Source organism: Oratosquilla oratoria, chromosome 26 (assembly GCF_046742065.1).
Source record: "Oratosquilla oratoria isolate Oo_2021 chromosome 26, ASM4674206v1, whole genome shotgun sequence".
Lineage (NCBI taxonomy): Eukaryota > Metazoa > Arthropoda > Malacostraca > Stomatopoda > Squillidae > Oratosquilla > Oratosquilla oratoria.
This window is the reverse complement of record NC_134802.1, coordinates 50,044,604-50,067,510: the sequence shown is the minus strand read 5'-3', so window position 1 is coordinate 50,067,510 and position 22,907 is coordinate 50,044,604. Positions and strand designations below refer to the sequence as shown.

The window sequence follows — 22,907 nt, the reverse complement described above, 5'->3', positions numbered from 1 at the left end:
GTGCAGAACAAGACAGAAATACCTTTCAGCTGTCAAATTATCTTTCACATAAGTACATCCCTTAGCACAGCAGCCACTCTGCTTATCCCGTCACTTACCTTTCCCCCTTCACCCCAATTAATCCACTTCCTCGGTCATCCCCTAAAAATTACTTCTTTCACAACTTTACTAATTTTTCTTCACTAATTTTTTACATGTCCAAACCATCCCAATACTTTTGTCTTCCACTCCTGTTCCTCACCACCTCATTTCTAACACTATCCAACCAAGTAACTCCTACCATACTTCAGATATTTCATCTTGAATGCTTGAACTTTTCCTCTCGATACCATGTATGCCTCATATAAAGCAGTCATCACATTCACCCTTTCAATCTCCTCTTTGCATCCATTCGCAGATCCCAATTTTTAACCCCCCACCTCCCCAGGCATTTACTTGCTTCTCTCGATCTATAATTTACCTATACCTTCACTCTTCCCTTTCCTGCAACAAGTGACCCCAAATACCTAAAGGTATCCAATTCTTCCAGCCTCTCTCCTTACTTCCAACTTTCTGCCATCCCCTTCCCTTGTACATTGCCTTGCTTTAACCCACACTTACCTTCAACTTTCTCCTGTTGCTTGCCTTTCCAAACTCCCTTAATCCCCCCTCTGACCCAACCACAAGCATTGTCATCAGGAAACAACTGGCTCGCCTCCCACTTTTCTCTCTAACGATCTCCAGTCCCCTACCCATTACCCATACCACCCCATCCATGCACACAATGAACAGCCATAGCAACATAACATCCCTGAAGCAGTCCCATCTACTAAGATTACAAAACAAAATTGAAAGAGGCTTCAGAGGGATCAGTCTCTGGAGTGTAGTTGGCAAGGCATATGGGAGGGTTAAAAGGATTACAAGTGGAACAGGGAGTGATTAGGAAGGAACATGGTTTTAGGCAAGGTAAAGGATGTGTGGATCATATTTATGAAACAAGGCTATGCAAGTTTTTGGGCAAAAAGAAAGGATTGCACCCATGACACACTATGGGGCAGCCTTGAAATTTAAAGTTGTCAGAAAGGATGAATTTCAGTGTGACAAAGATGAAATGTTGAAGTATGGTAGGGGTTACATAAGGATGGATAATGAAAAACGAGATAAGATAGAGAACAAGGTTTTCTGTGGTGAAATTGAACACTGGCAATTCTTTTTCTAGATCAGTTTTAAATTCATGGTGTATTATACTTCACTTGACCCACTGTTTAACATACCTTCATTCAACATGTTTCATATGCATCTGTCTGTTGATCCAAATGTTTTTATTTTGAGATTCCTACACCTGAGTAGACAATGACCACTGTTCCAGAACTGACCACAGATACACAGGAGAATGAGTAGTGAGTGACTCAAACTCCTTTTGTGTACATTCACAGTGAGCTGGTTTAAGCTTCAACTTCTGAGAAAGCAAATAAGATTCTAGGACTGATTGTACAATCTTTTGATTTCAAAAGTCCATCACTCGTTAACAAGCTATATAAAACGTTAGTTCGTCCACATTTGGAATATGCTGTTTCTGTATGGTCACCGAATCTCATTAAAGACATTGACAGACTGGTAAAAGTACAATGGCGAGCCACAAAACTGATTCCAAATATCAAAAATAAATCATACGAAAATCGACTAAAACATATGAATCTGTTTTCCCTAAAAGAGCATAGACTCAGAGGTGACTTGATACAGGTCTTTAAAATTCTAAAGGGAATTGACAACATCAAAAGTGACAATTTTCACATTGAATGAGAATTAGACAAGAAACAATGGTCTCAAACTGTCCGGAAATAGATTCAATTTGGAAGTAGGTAGAAACAACTTTGCCAACTGTGTAGTAAATGAATGGAATAAACTTCCTGCACAGGTAGTGCAATGTAGTTCAGTTCGAGGCTTTAAAAATCATTTAGATAAACACCTAAGCAAGATGCTGTAATGATTATAATTTCATGTTTGTTTTTGTTTTATCATTTGTTTTTTATTTTAATTTATTATTAGTTATGTCAATTCATTATTATTTACTATTTACCTGTTTGTGACCAAAAGGTGTCCTGTCAGCATGCTCCACCTTTGTAATCCTTTGTATTGGCAGAGAGGGGTAACCAAAGAATTCTGGCATGGTTTGGGCATATGGGAAGGAAAGGTGAAGAAAGACTAGTAAAAAGTGTGTGGAGGGATGAGGTTGGAGTAAACTTGATGGGAAAACCAAGAATAGGATGAATGGATGGGGTAAAGTGGTCTTGGGTAAAAGGGGAATATCTAAGCAGAGGGGAGGGCAAGAGATGAGTGTAAGTGGAGTGGTTGTGAATGGATGATAATGTCCTAATAGGATTTTTTTCAGACTTGTGTGTGGACGAGGTAGGAAGGGTGCCATATAAAAGTACTGCGGTCAATCCAGCTTTGGCTGTCGGGCTTTACTGCGGAGGTGCCGTTTCTTGTTCCATTGCTTCTGACCTAGGCACTGGGCAGGGGACAGACATGGTCCTTTGTTCACATGGAGCAAAGATAAAGACAATGCGTGAAGGGTAGGTGCATGCCTTAGTTTCACCTACCTTTTGGGATAAGTATGTATAAAGTAGCTAAATGATCCTTGATGTTTAGATATTTTTCCACTGGAAATACAAATTCATGTGGCAAGATGGTGAGGGTAAGTTTTTCACAAATTTTATTCATGTTGCATCAATTTACTGGAGACAGTTGAAGGGAGAGATTTGTACATTAAGATTTCACCTTAGCACTACGTGTCTGTGTATACTGGCCCTGATCCATAGAATGGCTTCAATACTATGGATTTAAGTCCTGTACACAGGTAAACTTATTGTTGTGCATGAAGATGAAAGGGATAAAATCATTTGTATCCTTTAGAAAAAAATGGGTGGAATGCTTCTCGTTAACTTAACTGCATAAAAAGGCCAAGATTCACAGTTAAAATGTATTTAATTTGGTCTGGTTGAAAAGTTTAGGTTGTACGGAGTGCATTTATTACAAAGGTTACATGGAGTAGAATTACTAGAAAGATTGTGCAGAGCAGGTTTATCGAGAATTAGCACAAATCCATTTACCCATGAGATGGGTCATTTAGAATAGATGTAATATTAGCTGATTATGGTATACCAATACTGTTGGAATCTTTGAAATAAAAAGGAGAAACAGACGATGGAGACAAATGAGTTATAAGGTGCATACAAGCCATGATATGGTTGCACTATGTACAGGCAGGGTTGGTTATCTGGAGTGGATGGGTTGCTCAGGCCAGGTGCAATAAAAATCTCACAAGGCCTGCACGGTTCTTGCTTTGTATACAGAACAAGTCATACAAGCAAGTAGTTATGTGGAAAAGTCAACTCAATGCATAAGACTAAGGTTTTCTTCACAAGTACTGTACAATTAGAATACAATTCATCTAGACTTACTTACTAGAGAGATAACTAATGCTAGCATTAAAATTCTCTTGTATTCCTGTTTTTTTTTTTCGTTTTTTCTTTTTTAAGGTGATTAAGGCTGCAATTTCTGCTCACCACCTACAACATATCACCGTTCCTATTTCATTACTCAAGATGAAATATATTACAGCATTAATTTATTTTGGTCCTACTTTAACTGTCTTAATATAATAATCTTTTAACTTGTTTTTGGCAAAGAAATTAGGACTCAACAGCTTCTATATCACCATATTACAATTAATAAAAATCTTCCAAAATTTTGATTATAAAAATCACAACAGAAATAACAGCTTATCCTAAAGGTAAAAATTAAAATGTCATGGAAACCTGATCCAATGTTCAATTATTCCTCCCAGTAAAGCCAAGAACCGTCAAGGGATCTTCTGTGAACAAGTTGTACTGGAAAAAATCTAAGCTAACTACTATTCACATTCAACTCCAATCCTCCCAACAACACCTCACATCTACAAAACCCAAGGACTTGTTTATTTTCTCTACACTAAAACCCCGTTTACCCCATTCCCTCCCCACCCTGATTCTCCTCACATGCCCATGGTTCAGTAGATGCAGTTCCCTCTTGTGGCTGCTCCTTAATCTGGTGGAAGGTAAGAGTGGAGTTTGTACTTGTCCCTGATGAAGGGTCTGACGTCCTCTTGCTTAATGAGGGCCTCCAGGAAGGGTAGAAGTTTCATCAACTCGCAGTCATCCTTATCAACAAACCAACTCTCAATGGGGATGCCATTATTCAACTGTGAATGAAATGAAAGACAAATTAATTTGTATATACATGTACAACAGACCCTCTGCTCTGTCCACTATGGGAGGAGGGCACAAGTCTAAATGCACTTCATACACAAAACCTAGATAATCCCCTAACATCTGTGCGACTTTTGGAAATTTTTCGGTCTATATACCAAATAGCATCAAACCCCTTGTAAGGAATGTAGCCAACTAAGGCATGCACACATCCTTCACCCATTTTTCTTAAATCCTTCAGGATGGTCATCTCTGCCCCTGCATATTGTGGGACAGTTCCCTCACTGGCAAGTCTCCTGGAACATCTGCAGCCCCCAGCTGTGCTGTGCATTTCCCAAAGGACAGTTGAGGTTCATGACCTGATCCTGTAGTGAGGGGTCATGAAGGACAGACGGCCTAGGGAACAAAGGTAACTATCTTTGGCCACCTCCCAATCCTCTCACGGCCACAGCGAGTTTATTTACCTGTTGGGGGCACAACTACATTAACTAACCTTTCCAGAGTTTGCCTTCAGCCAGGCCATGTCCCCTACATTTCTAGCATCTAACAAGCCCAATGTTAGGGGCACCAACTCTAGCTCTGCCAACAGCTAGCCGCCTGACTACCATTATCATGACTGACTGCCTGCCTGCCACCACTTCCCTGCCGCATTCTCTTCTATCACAGGTACCAGCACTCAATACGACATTCAACCCTGGTCCACTTGGAAGCTGCCAGCCTAGTCAGTACAACATCAAACTGCTGAGTACCATGCTGCATTATTTTGTGATCTACTCCTAACACCACTAGAGCTGTCCCCACCTTGACCCACTTGCACACTCAATGGAGATCACAAGATCCCGCACCTAAACTGGTAAGGCTAATGACTAACAATCTTCACTGTCTAACTGTCTTCACTGTCAACACCAACATGGCCCATGCAGGAGACTTTCTAATGGAGATGAAGCCCCATGTACATAATAGAAAATCTGCAGGGATACATGGAAGACTGAAAATCGCCCGTCAGTTTTTTTTTAAGTTCTAGAGGGAAAGGACAAGGTGCTTAGTGAACTGCTTAAATGAGAAAAGTAAGCTGGGAGGGAGTGAAGGAATAATGTTTTGACTGCAGGGAGGAGGGGGATTGCTGATCAAATGAAGCTGCCTTGCTACATGTTCCTGACCCCTTGTAGGGGTTCCTTTTTGGGGACGGGGTGTTGTTTTTTTTTTTTATTTTTTTTTATGGGGTGGGGGTGAAATGTCACTCCCACGGGCTTTGTTTAAGCCCGTGAAGATGGGGGTTGTCACAGTAGACAGGTGTAGTAGGGTGTTGGGAGGTTGTTTGATTATTAATTTTTTATCGATTTATTTATTTATTGTCCGATCAGCTGTTCTTCCCCGCTAAGCGAGGTGCAGGAGAAGAGAGGAATCTCGCCATTTTCTCCCTCACTTCTTTATATGTAAAGGAAACCCAGATCTAGTCTAAAGTATAGTTCTGTGTTTTAACTCCACTGCAGTTTTGGTTAATGACCAAACATTATTATTGTTTTTATTTATTCATTTATCATTTTTTTTTCCGCATCCAACCTAGATATGGACCAAAAGTCTCCTGTCGGCATGCTCCGCCTTTGTAATCCTAACAGAGGCCTGGCACTTGATTCAACAGAATCGCCAGGAGGTCTGAAAGACCTACCAGCTGGCACAACTCCAAAGCCCATGATGTACGACTCTTTGGTACCTGAATGCTCACTTAAAGGACTAAGATGGCACATCTCTCAAGGAAACAACCATGGTTGGTAATCAATACCTGCACACCACCTTTAGGCAAATAAAACAACTATGCCAAAACAAGGTACATCATTCTTGAACCCCCTCCACAGATCACAATGTCCTGCACTGTGTACAATCACCCGCCACAGGCCTCCACCTCATGACAGATGGAAGGCATACAAGTGTTCTGCCCTGGCAACCAGCAAAGACATCCCCCTGAACATGTCATAAATTGTTGCCACTAATCTGTCCTTATTTCCAGGAATATGTTGCAGCCACTGTACTTCTTGATCCAAGTTCCTTCAAATAACCTCCTTAGTGTACAGGACAACTCCAGCCAATGTTCATGTGGGTACATGTATTTTGACTTGCTCCCTTGTAGGGGAAGGGACCCCCTTGGTATATAGACAGACTATTCCAGCATAAACAGGACCCAAGTGGGGTTCCTTTCCTGTATACAGTTAGGGAAATTGTGGTATTCATGAAACTGTATATAGTTTTAGTATAACAGGGTCCATATTTGTCGAAGGCCATACCTATACACCTTGGTCTAAGAACATCCTCGTGACCATATTAGGTCTCTAACCCTGAGGTCTGTTCTTGCCTTGCCTACCTACCCACACACATCAATATAACTTACCTCTATCACTCACAAATGTATCAATATGACTTACCTGATATCCAAAGGCCTGTGGAGAATTATCAATGATAACAGTTTTGGTCAAGTCTCTACCAAGGATGGTGAGGTCCTTGATGTAGTTCCCATGGACACATACACAATGCTCCCGGAATAATCGGTATCTGGAAAATAATTAAAACATGTTGCAACACTCACGAATCAGGGTTCCGATACACAATTGGATGAAAGAGAACAAGTCTAAGAGCTGTAACTTTATGCAGAAATATTTGACTCAAATTGAAGCAGTTACTATCAATTCAATAATTCATACTCACTTAATCCATTTCCTATCTGGGTCCAAGAGATTCATGAGTTTGTCAGCATAGACTTTCTTGCTGGCAGTAAAAAGTATTACCTCAAAGAGTTGCGATACATGTTCTAGAAACTCTTTGAAGTAAGGTCGGGTTCTTACAAACACCTGGAAGAAAAGGGAGAAATTTATTAGTCTCACACTGGCTGAACACTCTTTAGCGAGTTTTCTGGAGGCTGTAGGTCTTGGGGCAATGGAAGGGAGTGGTTATGATATTTTGATGCAGCCCAAAGGGACTTCTCCTCGTCTTCTCTATTTCTGCACATGGGGATGGAGAGTGAGGGTATCACCTATTAACCCTGGACAGGTAGTGTTGTGTCAGATCCGCACCAGGACGCTGTGCAAAACGCGTTTTTTGGTTTCTGCGCAGAGACGCCTGGCATGATCTCGCTTGTATTTCAGGGACCGTTAGTCATTCACCGGCCTTGGTGAAAGCAACATGTGTGTTACCTCTGCTCTGCCACCTTCACCCGCTATCGCCCTCCAAAGTTGTAAATGGTGCATATCTGACACCACGCTACCGTTACTCGGGTAAGTCACGCAATTGCAAAAGTTTTGCATTTTACATTACTGCATTATTACTTAGTGAAATAATTTTATTGTGTTTATCAGTGAACGGTGTAGCTACCCGTACCAATCGCCATATTGGATCGGAGGGCAGCAAAAATTTGATTTTGAGGCTAATTTCTAATTTTCAATTTTTTTCTATTATCAGATTTCAGCATGGCAAAGAGAAGCCTGACGGAGGAAGAGTATTTGCAGGCCCTTTTCGTGAGTAGCGATGAAGAAGAGCCTTCTATAGTGACTTTTGAGGCATATGCCCTCTCTGACCTTCCTCTTCTAATGCCAGGACCAAGCTTTTGTGTGCAAAGTGCCATAAACCTGCATGTAACTCGCATGTCAACTACATCTGTGACCAGTGCCATTGCGCGTGGTAAGTTTCACGAATGATTTTTTTTTACCAGTTTATACTTACTAAATATAATTAATATTTTTTATCCTCATCTAGGGCCATTGTAAATTACTTTTGCAAAATTTCATGCATATCCATCAATTATTACTCTAAATATGCCTTTCTTTTACGTAAATTGCGCACAGTAAGGGTTACATTGAAACTAAGCCTTTTTTCTTTAGTTTATAGTCACTAAATATAATTTTCTAAGGTTTTGTCGTCATCTAGGATTATTGTAGATGACTTCTGGAAAATTTCATCCAGATCTAATAAGTATACTACTATTGATATAGCCTTCCTTTCACACCAAAAATTTGTGATTTTGTACATAACAAAATTAACCGCTTATTCTTTTCTTTACAGATTTGGCAGTTTTGCTCCAATCAACTCAGGAACTCTTCTACTTTCAAGAAAACACTCGTTATTAGTGGAATTTGGTATTCTCAAGTGTACAGTGCCTGTTATTTGACCAAATGTCTATTCTTACAAAAAAAATTGTAATCATGTAAGTAGTGTTATTTTTATATTCAGCGTTTTTTTTTCTCCTTCACCAGTAGAAAGTAGAGGTAGCCAAAAAACAAAGGCATAAAAATAACTCCCATCCATTCCATCCCCTTCCCTCCCTCTTACCTCGGCTTCTCCTGGATGATGGGTCATCCCTGTATCTTGCTCACTGCCCTGGGTCAGAAACAATGGTGCAAGACAGGTAGACAGACACAGACACACACACACATATATAGCTATCCATACTTTGTAAACACTTCTTGCTGTTTCAGCTTTTCCTTTCTGCCTCCCTCAAATTCCAAGTATGAACAACCATAAGTTAAGGAAATGCCCAAACCCATTGGAAAATAACCTAAAAATTGTAGGCCTCACTTTTGATATACAACCTTAAGCCTACACATCAAAGACATGGTAGAGGGAGGACAGAATGCCATGAGAAGCAAGCAAATGTGACAATTATTAGCACTTACAAGTCTCTGTTTTAGCAGTGAATTTTGAAATAACTATGTCAATACAAATTTTCCCTTGTATTTTACTCCTTACTCTACAAGGTAGTAAGACACAATGGGCTTGGGGATTTCAAGCTGATGAAAATAAAGTGTAAATGATACACACCTGATAATGAACATCTTGGAACACAACTGGAAAGCTTAAAGTTGCATCTTCAAGCTCCTGAAGGCTGCAGTGAACTAGAGTCTCATCCTAGAAGACAAAACAATTGTTTACAAATGCCAGTGTCATCAATATGAAGAGAATCGGTTCCATTTGTTATTCAGATATACTCAGTCATTTTTAAATAAGATGTGTATGTGTTGTTGTTGTCGTTCCCTTGACTGTCTGTCCGAGCAGTCCCGTCTCCCCAAGGAATGCCACAGCCAAAACTGGGTTTTCTCACAAATCCTTTATAGAGTGTATGTTGTGTTGTTTGCGTGCATGATTGTGTATAATGCAGTCTACCATTGTGTTGTATGGTATGGGGTGAAGTGTTACATCCTGGGCAGCTGTTCACAATGCGGTCATCCAGCCTCTTCTGGTAGCTTAGAAGTGCTGGGTGGTGGCCGCACCGCAGTCTGGCCAGGTGGACTCTGTCCTTCCGTGGGAGAGAGGATTCAGAAGGGTGGACATCAGGGGGTCTGGCATGCAGCAGTGTGTTGTCTTTCAGTGTGTTAATGGAGCAGTGAATGATATGTTTCCAGAGGCTGGTATTTTGTGGTTGTGGAGGAAGAGAAGAGTATCTGTGTGTGATACAGGTGTGATGGGTGCAGCAAGTGTTTGTGTGCCTCTCATGTCGAGGTGGTCCTCGACTTTGAGGATTGTTTCATGGTGTAAATGGTGTGTATTTGTTTTTTGTTTGTGATGTGTTGTTTCAAAAACATGGATGTATCGTATGTTACACCAAGAATTTTCGGTGTGTTTGTGTGTTGTTGAGGTATGTATTTGTGTTTTTGTCCAGTTGGTGAGAAATGTTGCTGTAGATTTGGTTAGAGCTATTTTGAGTCTGTTTGTGATGAACCATGTGTTGAGTGTATCAAGGTATGGCTGGATTATTTTCTGCAGCTTTGTCTGTGTTACGATGTGTGCATGTGATTGTTATGTCGTCTGCACAGGAAGAGATTTGTATTTCTGAGGTGTCTGGTGTGGGTCAGTCATGTATGTATAGATTAAAGAGTGTGGGGGATAGAACCGAGCCCTGTGGTACTCCATTCTTAATGTTTCTGATGTGCGATGATTGGCCATTATATGACACGTAAGCATTCCTACCTACCAGATAATTGGCCAGCCATCTTTTGGTGTTATTGTGCATGTCTGTGTTATATATTTTATTTGTTAGGTTGTGGCGGGGGATAGCTTCAAGCTTTACTAATGTTATAAGAAGTGTTCTGTGGTGAGGCCTATCTGAATTGATGCCATCTAAAATTCTTTGTGTGAGGTTTATCAGAAGAGTGTTTGTGGAATGTAGTGGCCTAAAACCGTGTTGCGAGTCAGCAAGGGGAATATGTGGTGTGACAAGTTTAAGTATTAGGCGTTCAATGACTTTAGAGGGGGTGCAGAGAAGTGCGATTGGGCGGTGCGATGTTGGTATTGTTGGGTCTTTGTTCGGTTTTGGAATGGTGTTACTGTTGCCACCATATTACCATGCATTCCATACAGGGTTGGGTCAAAGTATATGTACTTGAGTACAGATCTATCATGTATTTAGTATCTTACCATGTACCTATCTCACATCTCATGTACTTAGTTTAAAAATTCAATGGTACTTGTAGTTAGATCCAAAGCATGGTATAATCATTGCAGCAATGGGGGACAAGGATTTTGTTGTGTAGAAATAGCTGGCCTTTGGCCTCTTATTACTATTGTGGAGATTAAATCCATATTACACCTGTACTACAATCTTCTGACCTAGTACAGTGGGTAGGATACAGGGATAACCAGTCATCCGTGTGGAGCTAAGCTATGGGTCGTGAATGGGAATGGAGTCGGTGGGGAATAAAAGTAGTGATGTGCTAAAAAAAAAAAAAAAATCCATTAATTTTTCTATTTCAAATCCTGCATTTTAACAGCGTACTCATCAGTATGTGAAAACTTACTTTAATTCTTTTTGAATCTGTAACAGGACTCTTCTACAATTAAAAAATACTTGTTCAGCATGTACTGTACTTGGAAAAACAGCTAGGTACTTGACTTCAGTACTGTACTTCAACCCATCCCTGGTTCCATAAAAGACTGATTGATTTAGGGAGTTTTTAGCTCGAAGGCCAAGCGCCGGATGGTTCCATAAAAGACAACTAAACAGGGCAATCATTGAGAGTCCATCCCCTTTTTGTACATTCCTTCAACAAATAATTAGGGTATGCTTTGCATGAAAATGTACATACAACTCATGTTATATACTTGTTCCTTTTAAACTGCACACTGTCCCTATATTTCACTTGTCTCTCGCTACAATCCTTAAGAAGCTTATATAAACATTTAACCTTTACAAAATATCACAATCTAGCATACATATACCAAGGGAGGTAGCCAAAAAGGGATAGGCATAAAAACACTCCCACCCATTTCATCCCTAAATACACTCCACACCCCTCCCTCTCATCTGAGCACCTCTACATATACAAAGTGCCTTTTATCTCCTCCTAATCATCTCAATCATAAGCCTTCCCAACTACATACATATACCAAGGCTTTTTCCCCCTTACAAGGGAGATGGCCAAAAAGGAAAAGGCATAGAATCATTCCCACCCATTCCATCCCTGAATACACTCCGCCCTCCCTCTTATCTTAGCCTTCCCAACTACACTCAAGAAACTGATCCCTCTGAAATCACAACTCACACTTGTCCCCTTTACCTTGTAAACCAGAACTATACAGGCACTCTGCCAGTCCACCATCACTGTACCTCTCCTTTTTAGACACTCCATCTAAACCAGGTGCCAAACTGCTCTCACCTCATCTTTTAACCTAACAATATAAAAAGGTGAAAAAAAGAAGACACAGGTCTAGTTCCAAGTTTTTTCCTGACTGGATTAAGATTAAGTTTCTTTTATTTGAAAGTTTTGGGCAAAACCTGTCGGGAATAAAATCTGAACTATACCCATCTTTTCAACCTTCGTCAACAGTCTCAACAAAACAATAGATACAACACAAGTAATCTTCACCTTCCATGACGAACAAGACACAACAAAAAGGCACTTACCAGGTCCAAGACCAGGGTGAATTCTGGAGAACTGCGAGTCTTGAGAGGAAGAGCAGGGTTTCGAGCTCTCATCTCTGCAGTGAGTGGAGGCAAGTGTTTGATGAAGAAATAGGGGTCAAAAGACTCCCATTCTTCATATCCTTCTTCCACATTATTTTCATAAACACTACTGGCCTGCAAAGAAAACAGAAAAGTGGTGAAAAGGATGTATGAGATGGGAATGAATGGGATGAGGAACTTTCTTTCACTACTGATTTCTGGAAAACTGAAATTAGTTCAGATTTTAAACCACTTAATCCACAACCACACATTTCTCATGCAGAAGACCCATGGCTTCCTAGTAACAAGTAACAGCTAATGGATTGGCCCATAAGTCATTAAAGGATGGAAATTGTTGTCCAGGTAAGGCAACAGTGGTGTATTCAGATTAGAAACAAAATGGTAAGTTAAGAGATATGGTACATACATATGCATGTATATATGAAAGGCCTTTTCTCACTTCATGGTGGATGTCCAAGTCAAAGTATATCTACACATCCCATTCCTCACCCATCCAAAACCCACTTGTGGCCCCTTCCATCTTTGCTCCTTGTGAATGGTCAGGGGCACTGTAGCAAGAAACAGCATATTTGTGTTCAAGACATCATCCAACTTTAAGACAGTATCAATACAGAATAGGCCTGGTCCCCAAGTCAACCTGCCCAAGATGCAACCACCACACAGACGACGCATCACATTAACATTTTCTTCCATGTGTAACTTATGGTCCCACCCACCCAGTGGCTGTTGTCAGTTACCTGAAATCCATGGGTCTCCTCCAAAAGACACCTGGGTCAAAGGATAGACGGACTAATTTACTCGTTTCCTTTACTCAGAAAACCCAAAGCATTGGGTAAAGTAAGATGCATGCGACTACCTACATTAGCATTCAAGGAAACTTACCTCATAATTTTCTTTGTTTTCAATGTTTGTGACAGGTGTAGCTTGACAAATCATCAACGATGATTCTTCAGGCTCTGTAAAATAATAATACATTTAAGTAATACCCTTGTCTCTTCTCAAATACCTAAAACAATCGTGTACCATTTATGAATTAACCCCATTGGCTGAGGATGACCTCAAGCATTCTTCCACTCTTTAAAGGTACTGTGGGAGATGGTACCTATGCCTGCTCTCATCTGAGGATTTGATTACCCTAGACATGCTACGAATTAAGTTATGCCTTTAAAACCAAAAAGGTTGACTTGTTTCTAAATAACTAGTTATACAAATTAACGGGCAAATAATTCTGCATAATGTACTTATGTAAAATCAAAAGTTCCAACAAAATAACTTGATGCTTTCCCTGAATGATACTGAAAGCATCGTAACTAACCAACTGATTGACTTTGACATAAATCCACTCCCACCCATTACATCCCCACAAACTCCACTTTCATTCACCACCCCTCCCTCCATCTTTTCTTGGCTCCTTGTGGATGACAGATCATCCCTGCATCTTGCCCACTGCCTTCGGACTGAAGCAATGCAGAAGACAGCACATTCACAGCAAGGCCACTTCATTTAATCAGCGACGCCCCATCTCCGTCCCCTCATGCAGAAAGAGAAGATGAGAATCCCTTCGGTTTGTCAAACTATTCACACATACATCTCTAACATTCCCATCCTCCACCCACTCCCTTTCATGCATCACGGCATCATCCATACACAACCATTCTCCACTAACCCTTATCAGACCTCCCCCTCTTTTGCAATGCCCCTTTTACCCCCATCCTTCTATCTCATCCTTGGCCACCCCATCCACCTCTGCTTTCCACACTTCTTTTAACAATATTTCTTCACAAATTCTTTCCATGTGTCTAAATCATCACAATACTTATACATCAATCTCCCAACTCCCTTTCCACCCCTGCTCTCCTGCCTTGTAACCCCTACCATACTTCTCAGGCATTTCATCTCAAACACATTTCAGCTCTTCCTCTCTTATATTTTATGATTCTTCCCCATTCAGCACTGTTGGGACAATCACTCCATACAACCTCCTCTCAGCATCCATTCCCAAATGTCTATTTCTCATTACATTTACATTTTTTAATCCTCCAAGGCATTTACTTGCTTCTTTCATTCTACAAAGTATCTAAAGCTATCCACTTCCTCCAGCCTTTCTCCCTTAATAATCATTTCCAATTTGCTGCCACCTTCTCCTCTTGTACACTTCACCTTACTACTTTCGCACACCTTCCCAAATTTGGTCACTAACTTCCTTATGTCCAAATTTTCTCCATTTTCTTTAACCATCTCCAATCCCTGGCCCATTACCCTTGCACTTGCCTCTTGCACCACCCCATCCATGTATAGATTGGTTAACTTCATTTCTCATCCACTCACAATTACTCTCCAATAGTACCTACACACTGTGCAACTGATAACGCTTAAGAGACTAACCTTGAGGTGTTGCTGGATTATGATCCAAAATGTTTGGAATCCGTGCTGCGACCCCTGCTGCCACACTTTCAAGATCAATTCTTGCAGATAATTCTGCAATGTCTGTTCCTTCCTCATCCTCTTGCACCTCCTCTGCCCGTATTGCACCCTCTTCCAAGTTAGGGGCTGCATACACCGGTGAAAATATAGAAGTATTCAAGGCCGAGTTCTGCTTCTCACTCACCTCTGTAAGCACCTTTGGAGAAAAAATAAAAAAAATATACCAAAATGGTCCTTTTCCTGATAAAGGAGGTAGCCTAGTCAAGGAATACACCTGCCTTTCATCTCGAACCTATTTGCTGTCCCTTTTATCTTACCTCCTTGTGGATGAAGGGTCATCCCTATAACCCAACCACTAACTGGGTCAGGAGAAATGCAACAAGACACACCACCTCCATAGAAGACCTGAGAGCTAAAGCTGGTTACCCTTACTGTTTCATTACATTGAAACTCTCCCTTCCTCTCATTTACTTAAATTACAAAACGGTCAAGAAACCCTTTTTGGTTACCTCAATTTCTCATCCATTCACAACTCTCCACTAATACCTACATATTGCCCTCTCCATTACCTGCTTGACAGACATTCCCCTTGTACCCAAGGGGCCTTCACATAATAAGAGAGAGGAACAGAAAGAAAGGAGAGAAACAAGAAAGTGAGCTATTTCAGGATAAATGTAAAATTTTATAACTAAATCCAAAATTTCTTACCTTTTTACGTTCAGCTGATCTCATTGTTCTTGGTTTGCGCGTTCTCTGTTGTCGTCTTAAAGGATGCCTTCTATATTCCGATGGGGACTCGTTCAATCGTCTACAATAAAAAGTAATCATTCACACCCTTATTCAAACAAGTACTATGCATTTGAAATACTAATTCAATTTAACATACTATAATGGATAAATATCTTCACTGTTTTACAACTTCATAGAGCTAAAATACTGGAAAAGGCATTCATTCCTTGAACAAATAAAATTGTATCAAACTAAGGAATGAAAAATGGAGAGAGGATATATTAAGAACTTAAGTGGCAAGCTAGCATTACTCTTGTAATAACAGTTGTTGCCTCAAGTTTCACTGGCAAAACCTACGGCCTTACACTGACGACCAATGATCCTCAAGCCCATCCACATGTTTGTGGTGATTTGGTGCAGCCTCTTATTACATACCAAAGGCTTTTTTTCCCCCTTACATGGGAGGTAGCCAAAAGAAAAAGGCATAGAAACCACTCCCACCCATTCCATTTTCTACATACTCCACTCCCCTTTACCCTCCCTCTTATCTTGGCACTTCCTGGATGATGGGTCATCCCTGCATCTTGTCCACTGCTCCTAGGAGCCTCTTATTATTTTATGTATACAAAGTTTCTTTTCTCTTTCCCAAAGAGTTTTCTTGTGAGGGAAGAGGATTGTGTGTGTGAGATGCAAGGCTCAGTATGATGTGAAAAGGGCTTGAAATTGATAACTGCTTCATGGATTCACTGTTGTCAGGAGGTAAGTAGTCTTACTGTGTGAGAGTGCATGTGAACAAGGGAATCTGACTAACCTGCTCACTCTAAGAGGCTTCGGTTTCAGCGGTGACCCCGGGGGTGAGGGAATGAGATTGTTATTGTCTTTGTCGACAGCACCACCCGAATTCCTCTTGGGTCTTGGGTGGTGGTGATGATTGAACTGTGCTGGTGATATCACCAAATTCTCATTCTGAACCTGTTGGAAAAAATAAAATAAAATAACAAAACAGAACAATACAGTAACATAGTACTTTCATTAACAACTTCCCACCTGCCCTGTTTACAGTACAAAATGAGTATACATAAAAAGTAATCACAAACTATTACATTCAATGACTATTTTCCTGCTTGAATCATTTCTGATATCTGCCATAATTAAATTTACTGAGTATATAAAATTACACTCCAACAGTACGTCTCTATTCCACAAACAATATATATTTCCCCACACATGTATTTTAGTTTCTCTATCTTATTTTTTCATGAATGTTAACCCTAAGAATTTAGTTATACAGTGCATGTTACAGTAAGTACATCAAATATACCATGTATGCATTACCTACCTCATCTATAGACCCAGTTTTCCTACAGGTGCGATAGGGTCTGGGTGGTGAAACAGACCGAGAGCAAAGCTTAAGTGTGTGTTGGTGCTGTGCAAAGGCTGTGGGGGAGCCAGACCGCCCGCCACCACCACTGGTAGTTGAGCCTGGGCTGCTGCGCTGCCTACGACTCACACGGTAACGGAGGTTCATCCTCAGCTTTACAACATACCTGAAAACAACAAAAACGATGAATAAGATTAAAGAAGGCTTCAACATGATAGTATGTCAACAGTAAGACAGTCAACTTTGGAGAAAATGTCAGTCTTTAAAGTTTCTCAGTCTCACTTTCACACAAAAACTTGTACATAAATCAATCCCATATCCCAGAAAAATATATATACTTTTTCTACCTTACATATTTTTGGTCCCATTCAATTTCAATATATATATATATAAATGAAGAGCATCATGATTCTATCTCATGCAGCATCAATGGCATTAATTCAACTCCGCAACATTCAACTAGCTTGAGCACCAACGACAAATGCTGCATGGTTCCCATACATCACCACAAGACATGGTTGGAGCTTTGCAAACCCAGTTGGCAGGTATATAAAATTCTAACGAGATGTAAATGTCTCATTGTACATAACATATTTCTTTTCCCATGGATCGACTAAGAACTTCCCTTTTATAACATTTCAACACTGATGGAGGTAGAACTGGCAACACATAATTTTCACATTTTAGGTAAAATTTTGGCAGTTTTAACGCTGTTCCTTTCATAAACTATTTCTTTTTTAGTTACATGATGTGCATGAAGAATCCAATATGATGGTATATACTGTACATGCATAATAATTATGGTTATGTCCTATTTCATAATATGCATGGACAATGTGAATGAGTGGGAAGAATACGCTAAATTTTCCACCTTACCCTGTCTCCTCAATTTCATACTGAAAATGGTCACAGATGCAAGATATATTCAACTGCGAGTACTTTTTTCACGCTATACCTTCGTTTTAAGTTATTTTTAAGACAAATTGCTGACACCAGCATGTATCCAAGATATACATTGGGCTGATACTGTATGAGTTCAAATATCAATTACACATGTTCGGTACCCAAATACTGTACTGCAAATTTTGTTATTCAATTTCCTAGGATGTCTTTCAAATCTGATATGACAAATTTTTATGTATGATTTCAAGGGCTCGTTTGTATATTTCTTGTATTACCATTTGGTGTTCCAGTTATTCAAAGTATTCATTATCCCAAAAATTTCATGAAATTTTGAACCATAATCACCACAGTTATAATTTTGCTTCTGTAATTAAGAACATTCAAATTTTCTTGTTACTCCATTCAATTCAGTTGTTCCCATCAGCCATGAAAAAATTAGTTATATGCTGTCAATAAACAACTGCTTCCCTCTACCTACCAATTTATATTGGTGACACAGAAACAATCCCACACCAATACAAAACACACACACATGCGTACACGCAAGCCCAAAGTTTCTTTCCAGGGAGATCCGTAGAAGGATCAGGAAGCCATTGTGGGGTATTTCCTTTGGTGAAGTTAAAGGTAACAATTAAATGAAAATTTAATCCACGAGAGTAATAGCTGATCACATGGTCCAAGACCAAGGTGAACTATGCTAAACTTTGGGATATAACTGGAAAGAGAATGAGAGAGAGAGAGATAGGGGGTAAGAGAGGGAGAGGGAGGGGGAGAGATAGCACAAATGAAAGGGAAATACAATTCAAGTAGTAGTTTCTACAGAGTATTGGTAGTTACAAGCCAATAGGATACAATTATAGGAAGATCTACTCCAAGTGCAAGGCAACACAATACAGAGCACCAAGAGTCTAGCATTCTGTCCTGCAAGGCAGCACTGGGCTTGCCTACGCATCTTGTCCTTTCAAGTTATTCCAGACTGGCTAGTTACAACTTGTCTTGCACTATACAATGCCATTCCATGGTTTTACAGGTTCTGTCGACTCGGAAAATCAAAGCCACTTCATCCTGTTACGAGTTCATAGCTACCTCGATTAATTCCTATGATATAATGTCACGCTTAATGTCTGACAGTTCTATTTAGGCACCGTACTGGTCGCTTCTGTCAATTTTGTTAACACAGGTATGCAAACAGTCCCTCACCCACCTTATATGGACCGCTGCTAGGACAAACCACACACCCACTCGACACACGCCGTCTTAAAGTCTCATAGAGCATTCCGGAATATCAACATTGCTCTGTCTCTTTCGACTATATACATCGAACGTACACAGGTCTTTTCGAACACTGGTTACTGTCTTTCCAAGGTCCACAGATAAGAATATTGTCATTTCCGATGTACACCAGTATTTAAACGGGCGAGAACCTTGGTCCTATTACATAAGGTTTATCGACGTCCCAATACTGTCAACTTGGGAAAGCTGCACACTTCTAGTGCTATTACTCGTTGCGTGCGCCGCAAACATTCTCGGTGCTGAGCGCGCCAAGCTACGTATACAATCTGCGGACACCAACGAGATACTAACAGACGAACCGACACATGCCAGGCCGCCAAGCCAGCCCGCCATTACAAAAGCGTGCACACCAAAACACAATTTTGCGAGTACGGACATTTTTAACACACTTCACGCTTACATACTCAATCCGAAAAGTACGTTCAAAAATGAAAATAAACTTGTCTAATGAAGAAATAAATCGGTGATGTTTTAAGCACTTAGCAACCGCATACTACACGTGAACGCACGCAACTATACAAAAAGACAACCGAAGTCGACTGGATGATGTCATTTTTACACCCAAGAAATCGACAGGATTACACAACAGTTTAGCGACTCGTAGGTAAATAATCACGTACAAACATAAATATGGTGTGTTTGCAAAACATGGCCGAAAACAAGAGACATGTCTCAGAATATGAAAACATTGGCGGTAAATCTCAGCGACAACGATAGACGACATTCGCAAAACCAAACCGACAGTCTCTCTCTATTCGCACTACAGCTCAGTACATAGGAACGGCCATGGAGTGAATGATATTCAAGGCCAAACTTCACTGCTTTCCTGGTGCTGGGGAGCCGACGTAACCCGTCCGTTTGTTTCTGTTGTGAACTTCTCAAACCAGTAATCACATTTCTTAGCCGATATGTACAGACTTACAATACTCAGAATATATATATAGAACTGTGTTTTTACTGTCCGTTACACTACAGTTTATATAATATTCTTACAAGGATCCGAATCTTTGACAAACATCAGTGACAATGCAGAACTAGATAACCTATTTTTTGTAGTTACTTCTTCCAATAATGTATGTTTACAAGACTACGACAAACCCAAGGATACATTATTCTATGCCCTCCACACGCTACCGTTTTCTCATCTAATGTCACTATATTATAGTCAGGATGGAGTAGTAATAATAACCAATATTTTGGTAACTCGTAATCAAGGTTTAAAACAGGACCAAAGCGATCAATATCACTGCGCAATATTCCGCGTATTGTACAATATTGTCGACTATATAAGGATGGTATTGAAGAGGCACATGTGATTAAACTTTACATTTGATGTCTTCAATATATTGTCATTCTTCAATACTCTCCTTACAGCGTCAATAATATTGCGCAACACGGAATACTGCGCAATAATTGACCGTGTAGGGCGCGCAATAACGACAGGAAAGAAAACTAACGACATGACGTCACGATGACAACCCCCCCCCCCCCCGCCTTCGAGTCACGGAGTTTGGGACAATATACAAAGACCCCCGACGCTGACGCTTGTCGTCATTTTGCCTTTCATAATAAATGAATAAATAAATAATAAAATAATATATATATATATATATATATATATATATATATATATATATATATATATATATATATATATATATATATATATTAATATATATATATATATATATATATATATATTAAAGAATAACTTCTTATTTCCCCATGATGTTAGATGCGTTTCTACGTCGTACTTATTCATTAAATGTTTTATCGTAAATAAATTTTGCTCACGTGAAAAAGAAGAGGAAATACAAAGTTAGAGAGAGAGAGAGATACCTAACAGCCCCTGTAAGATGGAAGCAAGGGATGTCTAAAACGCAAGGTAGGGAGATTTACATTTTGCAAACCACCATTGTCGGGCTGACAGTGATCTCAACACCACAATCATGCTCTCTCTTCTTTCTTGTAATGATGGCAGTTCCAGTATTTCCAATCTTTCCTTATAGGGTCTGCCTTTCTGGCAACGGGCCAACATGGTTGGTACCCTTTGGAGGCTCTCGATAGTTTTTATATTCTTCGTTCTGTGTAAGGAACAATGCTGCATATTTTAATATCTCTTTCCCTCTCCCTTTGTGTGTGTGTGTGTGATTCACCAGTCTTGGACTATGTGTTAGACTACTGATCGACATCTATTACCCTCCAAGATGAGTTACGAGTTCATGTGACCCGATCGATGTGTGTGTGTGTGTGTGTGTGTGTGTGTGTGTGTGTGTGTGTGTGTGTGTGTGTGTGTGTGTGTGTGTGTGTGTGTGTGTGTGTGTCTGTGTCTTGAGAAACCTACTTTACTCTATCCATACCTCCACCCCACCACGATCTACATTTTTACCTATGTTCACTTTTATGTCAAATCCGCAACATTTCACATTGCCTCAGGTTATCAGCACCACTGTGCAATAATGCATCTCTCGACCTCACACACACACGATAGTGATGCACGCACGTCTGCACAGTGCATGAGGAGCACCCGAAATCCACTCCAGAGTGTGGAGTAAATCCACCTGTTGAGATAGAGAGAGAGAGAGAGACTGACTTGACCACACGACAATCAATAAGTCAATATGGTATGCCCTCTCAAAGTGAACCACGTAAGTTTCCAACCTCAAAGAACGGCTACATCAAACACAACCACGGCGATGGAGTAGGAGGGGAGTGAGTGTGTGTGTAATAATACAAATATACGGTTTATTGGTTATAGCAGCATTACTGCTGAAAGTATCCAGCCTACAAGAATATAACATTATAAAACTATGACAGTAAAAAGATGGAGTTACAAGCATTAAAAATAAAAAAGAGTAAGCTAAGGACTAGCTGTGTTGTACAACATTGTTATTTCGTGTGTGTGTGTGTGTGTGTGTGTGTGTGTGTGTGTGTGTGTGTGCACAAAACGTATGGGAGTGATTTTATTTATTTAGTTTGCGTTGTGTTGTTAACGTATGCGTGCCATGATACACATTCACGCACGAACGAAAAGAGCATAATTATCTACGGTGCATTCGATCAAAACAACGCGAATCGTATCCTGACCCCCCCCCCTCCTCCTCCTCCTCCCCCAGCCGTCCTTGGGAAAAATCTTCTTACCTCTTGGAATCCAGCCCCCACGAGTAACACACTGCCAACATAGTTTGCTTTGGACCCGAACAGAGCCAACCAAACCAGACCAGCTAGTCCCAAACCTCTTTTTACGCATCCCGTCACATCAACGTTCGTTTGAACGAGGCTGGTGGTGACTCTAATCATTAACACCATCACAAAGACGACGACGACGAAGAGCAATCACCATCCCGAGCCGACATCTCTTCTCCCCTCCCCTCCCCCCGATGTGCTTCCGCACAACCCAACTTTTGTGACCTTCGCCGTTTCTCCTCCAACACACACCACCACCATGACGAACCCTCACCCAACTCCGTTCACCTCCCCGCCACTATCATCACCACCATCCCCCTTCCTCCTCCTCCTCCTCCTTCGCAGCGTAAACACACTCCCTCCTACGGGTACACCGTCGACGCCACACGCCCGCCAGGAATCCCCCGAGTTCCTTGGCGCCCCTCGCGCGCCCATTCGCCAGTGTCAAAAGTGACGTCGCTGTTGTCGCCAGACGATTTCATTCAGCAGAGGGGGGGAGGGTAGCTGGTCAACCCCAGGGCCTGACTGGTTAAGGCTACGTAGTTTCATACATTCTGACATTCTCCTTATTAGTATACCAGTCACACGGTTCTGTTTACCAGACGGGGGCTGACTGGCTCAGAAAATATCACACAGAATTTCAGTTAAAGAGAAAGTGCAAGACGAAAAGAATAATATAAAATGAGTTATATATGTATATATATATATATGTATATATATATGTATATATATATATATATATATATATTATATTATATAATGTGGAGAGACAAGATTGAGAAGTTTGCAGGGGTGACGTGGCAGAGGTTCGCACGGT

General features: G+C 40.6%; 1 protein-coding gene across 9 annotated transcripts in view; it reads right to left on the bottom strand.

Moving 5' to 3' along the window:
- Positions 1 to 2,996: 2,996 nt before the first annotated feature.
- LOC143039549 (CTD small phosphatase-like protein 2) overlaps positions 2,997 to 22,907 on the bottom strand; it is a 96,052-nt gene continuing 76,141 nt past the window's right edge. For 6 of the 9 annotated variants that reach the window (XM_076209735.1, XM_076209740.1, XM_076209739.1 and 3 more), the window contains exons 2-12: positions 16,667 to 16,874; positions 16,139 to 16,299; positions 15,307 to 15,406; positions 14,560 to 14,794; positions 13,057 to 13,130; positions 12,115 to 12,288; positions 9,036 to 9,122; positions 8,547 to 8,594; positions 6,930 to 7,072; positions 6,650 to 6,776; positions 2,997 to 4,222 (exon numbers count right to left, since the gene is read on the bottom strand). In XM_076209735.1, the coding sequence (XP_076065850.1) occupies positions 4,064 to 4,222; positions 6,650 to 6,776; positions 6,930 to 7,072; positions 8,547 to 8,594; positions 9,036 to 9,122; positions 12,115 to 12,288; positions 13,057 to 13,130; positions 14,560 to 14,794; positions 15,307 to 15,406; positions 16,139 to 16,299; positions 16,667 to 16,874 (1,516 nt within the window). In that variant the 3' untranslated portion in view covers positions 2,997 to 4,063. Of the gene's footprint in view, positions 4,223 to 6,649; positions 6,777 to 6,929; positions 7,073 to 8,546; positions 8,595 to 9,035; positions 9,123 to 12,114; positions 12,289 to 13,056; positions 13,131 to 14,559; positions 14,795 to 15,306; positions 15,407 to 16,138; positions 16,300 to 16,666; positions 16,875 to 18,815; positions 19,185 to 20,803; positions 20,836 to 22,907 lie in introns of those variants that run through there. The other 3 variants (XM_076209736.1, XM_076209741.1, XM_076209734.1) reach the window with 3 other exon arrangements.